This window comes from Copadichromis virginalis, linkage group LG22 (genome assembly GCF_057382275.1).
Source record: "Copadichromis virginalis isolate Kocher_CV1m ecotype Utaka linkage group LG22, C_Virginalis_male_GT1.1, whole genome shotgun sequence".
NCBI lineage: Eukaryota > Metazoa > Chordata > Actinopteri > Cichliformes > Cichlidae > Copadichromis > Copadichromis virginalis.
Window position 1 is genome coordinate 25,946,250 of NC_140638.1, and position 9,295 is coordinate 25,955,544.

At 40.4% G+C, this 9,295-nt stretch overlaps 1 protein-coding gene and 1 long non-coding RNA gene across 2 annotated transcripts; both read right to left on the bottom strand.

The window, feature by feature from the left end:
* Positions 1 to 1,096: 1,096 nt before the first annotated feature.
* LOC146683484 (ubiquitin carboxyl-terminal hydrolase 37-like) lies at positions 1,097 to 4,540 on the bottom strand. The gene is made up of 11 exons (XM_085446687.1): positions 4,488 to 4,540; positions 4,187 to 4,243; positions 3,961 to 4,092; positions 3,745 to 3,868; positions 3,508 to 3,659; positions 3,303 to 3,402; positions 3,086 to 3,162; positions 2,800 to 2,908; positions 2,132 to 2,189; positions 1,806 to 1,963; positions 1,097 to 1,719 (listed from the first exon to the last, which is right to left on the bottom strand). The coding sequence occupies exons 3-11, from the start codon at positions 4,062 to 4,064 to the stop codon at positions 1,714 to 1,716; spliced, it is 888 nt and encodes a 295-aa protein (XP_085302813.1). The 5' UTR covers positions 4,065 to 4,092; positions 4,187 to 4,243; positions 4,488 to 4,540; the 3' UTR covers positions 1,097 to 1,713.
* Positions 4,541 to 5,869: 1,329 nt separating this feature from the next.
* Positions 5,870 to 8,278, bottom strand: LOC146683485 (uncharacterized). The gene is made up of 4 exons (XR_014917668.1): positions 7,900 to 8,278; positions 7,628 to 7,800; positions 7,448 to 7,533; positions 5,870 to 5,944 (listed from the first exon to the last, which is right to left on the bottom strand). It is a non-coding gene; the product is annotated as an uncharacterized LOC146683485 (long non-coding RNA).
* Positions 8,279 to 9,295: the final 1,017 nt, after the last annotated feature.

The following is a 9,295-nucleotide window of genomic DNA, read 5'->3' on the forward strand; positions in this document are numbered from 1 at the left end:
CGCTGATTAATTTGGAGAAACTGGACTTCCACAAACCAGTTGGAGACTTTGTCTTCTGGATGGTTTCAGAACCTGATTTCTCTCCACTATTTCAATCTTTTGGGAAACAAATATACAACACTGGGTCCGGGAAACCTTTTCCTGCCACTGAGGAGCTTGAAGACCCTCCATTTTTGAGGAGCTTTCCTTCAGTCTGTCAGTGAAAGGGATTTTGTTGAACCTTGAAACTGCCGTGACCCTGTCCAAAGACCAGCTGGCCACCTGGCCGGGTCAGTCATGGATATTCACAAATACCCCATAGTACTGGTGGAAAAGACATATCGAGGGAAAATCCATGTTCAGACCATGTTCAGTGTGTCGTGACACTTGCACGATGGAAGAACACACCCACTTGTTGGTGCCAGAAGAGCCACTGAGAAATTATTGTTTTAGCTGGCTCATTACAAGTCGATGGCTGCTCACCTGGAGTAGGATAAAACTCTGGAGCGAATAATTGCCCGATTTTACTGGACAGGAAACTGTTTTAGACTTAGAGCTTTTTATTGTCATTGTGCAGTTTCTTGCACAGTGAAATTGGGTAAGTGGAGAGCATAGAGCCGCTGTATCTGTGCGCACCACCATCTTGCATTTTTTGCATGTTTGGCTGGTGTCACTTTTGGACTTTGCTACCTGTAGCTAAACATTTGCAGCTAAATCATTTATTTAAAAGCAGAAGCTGCAACTGATCGAGGGAATATTTGTCTGAAAACTTAAACTGAACTCCAAGGGTACCATTGCTCCAGCTCACCATCTTTACCTGAGTGAATCAGTTTGTTGAACAATCTAAATGATTCAGAAACTTCTGTGACATCAACTTAACTAAGGCTCATTACAAGATTCACAAAACACTGCTGAATACTTTTAATATTTTTTTATTAGTTATTTTTGTTTTTGTTGTTATTTTGATTTTAATAAAACAAAATAAAATAAAGAATTAAATCATTTCTTTGGTTTTTTTTAATTTAATTTATTTTACAAATAAATTAATAATAATATTAATAATAATAACAACAAATTAGTGCTGTCAGTGTTAACGTCATTTTACCTAATGACGTTAACGCTGACAGCACTAATTTGTTGTTCCCAGAGAGCAAGCCAAACACTGGTCCAGAAAAGGACGATCTCTAGTAGATTTTGTTTTAACCTCCTAGGACCTGGTGTCCACATATGTAGACATAACATTTTGGGTTGTCTAGACCAAAATACAAAATTTTGCTCTTCAAAAACCTGATATCCACTTATGAGGGAGGACATGACACTGCCACTGTTCAATCGAAATTTAAAATGAATGTCCTCATATGTGGATCTCATTCTTTTGAGAAACAAAAAAAAGATAGTCTGAATCTGATGTCTTGGTTTTTACCTTCATCGGGTCCCAATCAACCTAAATGGCACAGAGGAATTAAAAATGCATGCCATGAAAGTTCAGGTCTTAGGAGGTTAAAAATGTCCCTGCTGATGAGACCAGTGAATGTGGGGCGACGGTGGCAAGAAAAAACTCCCTCCTGGAGGAAGAAATCTTGGGAGGACCAGGCTCTCTGGCAGGACCCTCCCTCCTGAGGGCAATACTTACCTATACTTGTCCTCCAGTGTGCGATGGTGGGCTGGGACGACTGCTTTTCCTTCTCAGCATGATGATGACCTTAACTTCCTTCCTTCCTTCCATTTCCTGTTTCAGAACTGAGAATGAAGACAAAACTGGTTAACAAGGTAACAGGACATTTAAAAATTCTCTCACTTCAGGATGAGATGCTGTGTCTTCTTACGTTTCTCTTATAAAACAGCATGTAGGCCGAGTGCTGCTGTTCCTCACAAACTGCAGATCCAGTTGTGTGGAGCACCTGTGCGTCATTATAGGTGAGCCAGCGATCTGATGTAGAGTGCTGACTCTCCTCAGGATGGACAGAACTACAGATGTAGTGTCCTGAAATCACATTAAGACAAATGAATCCAACTTCTGGAAGTCAACTGATTCAAGCAAACAGTGATTTTGACTTAGTGCTTCTTAGAACATCAAAAGCTTTTGTGTGTGAGTCCTTCACTGAAAAGTAGCAAGTTTCATTTTCTGTTTGTCACAAGTCTGTTGTTTTACCTGACTCTGTGCCTCCATAATGACTGATGATGCTGCAAAGACTATAACAGCCACCACCCTGAGAAGGAACAAATCCAAAGAGTGTTAGTTTCATAAAGTCTCACATCAGTGCCATAATTAAGCTGATTTGCTGAGGCTACGTCCACACTAATGCGTTTTCGTTTGAAAACGCATCGTTTTCTCTCCGCTTTGACCTCCCGTCCACACCGAGACGGCGTTTTCCTCAAGGAAAAACACAGCATCTTGAAAACGCTCTCGAAAACGCATACATTTCAAAACGGAGTTGTCCCATCGCAGTGTGGACACTCGAAAACGCAGACTTTCTAAAACGATGACGCATTTTGGTCATGTGATGCAGTCATGTGAGCAATTAAACAAAGATAAGCCGAGTGCATTAGACAGCAGTTGTTTTGATTGCTCTCAACTTTGACAGCCCTAAAAAAGATTAATATCAGTTTGTACATGCTCCGGATAGCTTTTCTTCAAATTCTGTAATTCTCACTCACTTTTGCGCATGCGCAGGACTGGAACGTAAGCGTTTTCGGCCGTTTCAATGCAGACGCACAACTATTTGAAAATGACTGAAAACGCCAGTGTGGACACAGAGTTTTCAAATCTATCCGGGCTAGTGTGGACGTAGCCTGAGACGTTCTGCAGTCTGTTTTTACCTGATTGGATGGCACCACCAAGTCCCTCTGCAGCCTGACGGGGTCATCCACCTTCTTAATCTTGTAGGTTTGTGTAAAGCCAAACCTCTTCAGATGCAAGATCAGAACTCTGGCAGAAAAGAAAAAAAACACAAACAAGGTAGAAAATAAGAAGAATGAGTGTCAAACACAAACAGAAGATGGGAGAAAACGACTGCTCAAGTATTGTCTCGAAGAATTCTGATATTTGATGCGCCACAGTTTGGAAACCTGGTCAGTCGATCAATTCTGATGTGACCTTACTCACCTTGGCAGTGTATCAAAAGACGACTTCAGTTCTGAGGCCGTCCCTCCACAATCACAGCGAAATTCTATTTCTTGTTCCTGAGCAACAGCACAGAGAAGACAGGCTTTATGGTAGAAAGAAATCTCAACATATGCACACACACATGCACACAAACACTAACAAAAAAGGTGTGTTAAGATCGCTGATACGACAACTCTATTGGAATTTGTGATCTTACCTTCAAGTATGTCTCTAACATGTTTATAATAGACCCCTCTGGAACAAGGTCTAGAGACAAGCTGGTGAATTCCTCTTGCTGTGATGATTGGTGACCGCAGCTACACATTTCAGGAGTAACGTAGTTAAAGTAAAGATCAGGTACGTGGAAAAGAGGTATATGAAAATATTGCAACCAGCTCTGCGTTTCTGAAAGACAGGCTTACCTCTTGCATGTCCTCATGTTTTCCATTTTAAAAATGTGATGCTCTTCTACTGGGCAGCTATAACTTTGGCCCAGGAGAGCTGCGTTCCTCTCCAGGTGAGGTGTGAGCCTTTTGACCTCATCGAGGAATAATGTTAGGAATTCATGAGCGTCCTGAAAGAAAAGCAGAGAGATTTAAAACAGTAAATCAAAATCAGAAGGTAAAGCAAAAAACGAAATGTCCAAATAGCTGACGCACTTTCTGTGCACTGCCGGTGTATTCAGGAGCTTGACTGCTGAATGCCTTCTTAAAAGCTCTTAGGTGGTGATCTTTAAGGCCATAATCTGTTGACTCGTGACAGTCCCTGACATCAATAAGCCTTCTGTAGAAAGGAAGGGTAAACAGACATTTTATGCTGTTAGATCTCTTTGTTCTTCAGGTTTTTGAAGAAAGTAGAAGGTTGACGTAGCGCACCTTAAGAGCTGAGCTTCTGGATCTGTGCTCCACAAAACCCCCTGACGCCTGATGTCTCTTATGAACTCCTCAATGTTGAGGAGGCTCTGCAGGCAGGAGTTCATGTAGCAGGTGTTTCCGATGTTTGGAAACCTGACACACACGCGCAACGTTTACAGTATCAGTGTAAAATAATTCATTTTCTCCACTTTGACAAAGTGAGTCTTTGTGCACCACGTGTACTCACCCGAAGCAGTCTATAGTCCCAGTTTGACTTTCTATTTTTTTCCCACCGCATGCTACACTGCTCCAAAAAGGTAAAAACACAAACACAAAATTAGGAAAGATGTCAAGATTCTGAGCAGTGTATGCGCATGTATGCATGAGCTTTGAAGTTGAAACATTTTGGAGGACGTCCAAAAGTAGTAAAAAAGATGTAAATACACAAGGTGGAAGAAAAATGCCAATAAAAGGGAAATAAAACAGCTCCAACTAAACCACTGCTATAAATATCTCCAGCAGCATTAAAGAGCGGCGCATTTCTTTACCTCTGATGAGACGTAGAAGGAATTTCCTTCTCTGCCACGTTTTGTTTGTGTAATTTCTGTTTAGAAACAAGAAAACCAACATCAGTAATGGCATAAAACAAACATACCAAGGGAGTCTCTCCATGAAAAGTGTCCAGTTAGAAAATTTGGTATTATTTCATATTATTTATCACTTTAGTGAGCTGTCAGCTCATGAAGCAGATATATAGGAATATCTTTAAATAAATTAAAAACAATTTATTCATGCTTTAAATTGAGTTTTAAAGTTTGTCCTATGAAATACAAAATCCTTCATTTGGTTTTGATCAAAATTCAGTTTTTACAGAAATCATCCATCAAGCTTCATTAAAAGATTCAAAAATGCTTATTTACCATAAAAAATATTTAGAGAAACATCCTGCAAGTCTCTTCAAACTTACCTTTCTGTGAAAAAAAAAAACGTTTAAACATCTTTGAACTTAATTTGAGGACATGGATGTGCTAAATTGCTCTTAATTCTTCGCATTTAACTGTGATGAGTAAATGCTTGATGACAGTGACTCTTTCCATAAAACATACCTTCCAGAATTTAAAAAGAAACCAGCGACACTTTTTTTGTGTCTTCACAGTGTTGCTCTCTGCCTCTGCATCGCTGTCAGTTTGCTGCAGAGGACGAACAAACATAAGTTTATTAAAAAAGTAAAGTCACTTTAAATTAACAAGTGCAATTTAAAGAGAATGTGCATTTCATATGTTTCGTGTAAAAGCAAACCGAGGAACAGCAGAGGTGTCTCCATTTTCTCTTCTTCTTTTGACCATTTTCAGCAACACAAGCATCCGGGATGCTGATGAGGACAAAAGTGTAAATGTTATTTTTCAAAGTGGAAATTTTTAACAAGGAGTACATGCTGGAGATTGCAGATAAAAATTAATAACTGTAATGGAACAAAATCATGTATTTTGTACATTTACACTCTACATTTTCAAACGCTAATCTCTGAATCAATAGAAATTATAGACAAGACTAGAAGTAGTAAAAAAGATGTAAATACAAAACACCAATAAAAGGGAAATAAAAGAGCTCCAACTAAACCACTGCTATAAATATCTCCAGCAGCATTAAAGAGCGGCGCATTTCTTTACCTCTGATGAGACGTAGAAGGAATTTCCTTCTCTGCCACGTTTTGTTTGTGTGATTTCTGTTTAGAAACAAGAAAAGCAACATCAGTAATGGCATAAAACAAAGTATATGGTAAGAAAATACAATATCCTTCATTTGGATTCAAAATTCAGTTTTTACAGAAATCATCCAAGAAGCTTCCTTAAAAGTTTCAAAAATGCTTATTTACCATAAGAAAACATTCAGAGAAATGTGCTGCGAGTCTCTTCAAACTTACCTTTCTGTGAAAAAGAAGTTTAAACATCTTTGGACTTGATGTGATCGCAGCCAAAATCTCCTCAGCTTTGCAAAAGTTCAACTGAAAACAAGCAGTCAAAGGTTGTATATTTATAAACTTTCAGCATAGAACGTTCATACCCTGAACAGCAAACATCAGCATTATGATGTATGGGGCTCATTTGCATATTTTGGAATGTATGCTCATTTGAACTGTATGGTGCTCGTCTCCAAGCAACTGCTACAAAATACAGGTCAAGTCAAGTGGCTTTTATTGTCATTTTAACCACGTGCAGAGGTACTGTACAGAGTGAAATGAGACCGCGTTCCTCCGAGACCCTGGTGCTATATATGACATATACGGACAAACCCAGGACTACATAAAGTGCAGTGTGCATAAATTGCAAAAATAAACAAGACAAAACAGTGCAAAACTAGACAGAACAGGACGATACAGACACAAGACAATGGAAATGTGCAAAATGCTGAGTATTGTGCAAAAGTAACTTGGTGTCTGTACGTATGTGTATGAGTGTGAGATACTGCAGATAAGTGCTTGGTAGTGACATGTGTGAAGGTGTGCGTGTGCCAGTGCAGTCACTGAGTGTTCAGGGGTCTGACGGCTTGTGGGAAGAAACTTTTCCGTAGTTTGGTAGCGAGGGCCCGGATGTTCTGGGACCTCTTTCCAGAAGGCAGCAGGGTGAAGAGTGTGTTTGAAGGCTGTGTGGGGTCCTCCAGCAAGCGGGTGTTATAAGGAGGGGAGAGGGACTCCAATGATCTTCTCAGCTGCTCTCACAATCCGTTGTAGGGTACTGCGATCTAATACGCTGCAGTTACCATACCAGACAGTGATGCAGCTACTTAGGATGCTCTTGTTAGTCCCACTGTAAAAGGTGGTGAGAATGGATGGTGGGAGATGGGCTTTCCTCAGCTTCTGCTTGAAGTAGAGATGCTGCTGGGCCTTCTTGGTTATGGAGCTGGTGTTGAGGGAGCAGGAGAGGTTCTCCGCCAGGTGGACACCAAGAAATCTGGTGCTCTTGACGACCTCCACAGAGGATCCATTCATGTTAAGTGGGCAGTGATCCCACTGTGCTCTCCTGAAGTCAACAATCTCTTTTGTTTTGTCCACGTTCACAGACAGGTTGTTGACTCTACACCTCTACAGATGGCCCGCAGTGCAACCCTTCAGCTTCCTACTAGATTCACCTATATACAAATTTAAAGACCTAGGAGACTTACTTCTCGTCACAGAGTTGTAGCATTCACAAGATTTTCAGAAAACTTGAACTCAAGGTCAAGGTCACTGATATTCAAACTGACCCCAGAACTTTAGTAGATGCACCAATGGTATCAATTCAAAATCCTACGCTTCTCGTTCCATTTTTATTTCACTATCTGTAACTAAGACAAATAAACAGTATTTGGGACACAAGTCACTATTAAAGTGGTTAGTGAGACTCCACATCTGATAACAGTATAACACACTGCTTATTTATGTAAAATTGTCATCAATAAATGTGTTCAAAACAGAAGCTACACTGGCTTTAAAAGTTTTTGTTAACTCTGACTACCTGTCTGCTCTTACCTGTTTCTTTTGCTCTCTGCTGTCTTCATCCTCCATCCAACTCTACATTGTATTGTTAGGGATGACATGATGAAACTGAAGGGTGTCTGGGCACCGAAAAAAGAAAAGAAGAGAGATTGGATTAGGCTGCAGCTGGCGTGCCATTCTCTCACTTCAGGATGAGATGCTGTGTCTTCTTACGTTAATCTTGTAAAACAGGATGTAGGCTGAGTGCTGCTGTTCCTCACAAGCTGCAGATCTAGTTGTGTGCAGCACCTGTGCGTCATTATAGGTGAGCCAAGGATGTAGAGTGTGGACTCTCCTCGGGACGGACAGAATTACAGATGCAGCAGCTGTTTCCGATGTATGGAAACCTGACACACAAACAAAAGTTTACAGTATCAGTGTAAAATAATTCATTTTGTCCAGGTTGAGAAGGTGAGCTTTGGTCCTTGTGCACCACGTGTACTCACCTGAAGCCGTCTGTAGTCTGAATTTTATTTTCCATTATTTATCCACCGCCCAAATGTTTCACTGCGCTACTGCAAAAAGGTAAAAACACAAACACACAATTAGACACTGAGCACTGGATGTGCATGCATGCATGAGCTTTGAAGTTTAAACTTTTTTTTATCATCAACAATTTTTATTTATTTCATTTTAAACTTCAATAACAGAGCTTAAGGATAACTACATAAATAAATAGTTTAAAAAACAAACAAACAAAAACAAAACACAACAACAAAAAAAACAAAACAAAGGGAAGTTATCCTATTCTTTCTTCGCACACCAATTCCCACACCACCACTCTGTCATTACTCCTCTGTTCTTCAAGTTACAGAAAGCCAGCTTGTAAAGGGGGACCAAATACAATCATATTGATGTAATTTGTCTAATAAACCATAAGTCACTTTTTCGTAAGACGCCAACTTAGCCATTGTCTTTAGCCACTCTTCATAGGGAGGGGGGGTTCTTTTTCTGCCAATGTCTTAGCAGGACCCGTTTGGCCGTAGTAAGAGCCAAAATAATCCATCTTTTTGTATAACTGGAAAAATCTACAGGGAGTGCAGAATTATTAGGCAAGTTGTATTTCTGAGGAATAATTTTATTATTGAACAACAACCATGTTCTCAATGAACCCAAAAAACTCATTAATATCAAAGCTGAATGTTTTTGGAAGTAGTTTTTAGTTTGTTTTTAGTTTGAGCTATTTTAGGGGGATATCTGTGTGTGCAGGTGACTATTACTGTGCATAATTATTAGGCAACTTAACAAAAAACAAATATATACCCATTTCAATTATTTATTTTTACCAGTGAAACCAATATAACATCTCCACATTCACAAATATACATTTCTGACATTCAAAAACAAAACAACAACAAATCAGTGACCAATATAGCCACCTTTCTTTGCAAGGACACTCAAAAGCCTGCCATCCATGGATTCTGTCAGTGTTTTGATCTGTTCACCATCAACATTGCGTGCAGCAGCAACCACAGCCTCCCAGACACTGTTCAGAGAGGTGTACTGTTTTCCCTCCTTGTAAATGGCTGTAGCTCAGGTGGCAGAGCAGGTCAGCCACTAATCAGAAGGTCGGTGGGTCGATCCCAGGCTGCATCCTGGCTGCATGCCAAATATCCTTGGCAAGATACTAACCCCATGTTTGCCTACTGGTGGTGGTCAGAGGGCCCGGTGGCGCCAGTGTCCGGCAGCCTCGCCTCTGTCAGTGTGCCCCAGGGCAGCTGTGGCTACAATGTAGCTTGCCATCGCCAGTGTGTGAATGTGTGTGTGAATGGGTGAATGACTGAATGTAGTGTGAAGCGCTTTGGGGTCCTTAGGGACTAGAAAAGCGCTATACAAATGCAG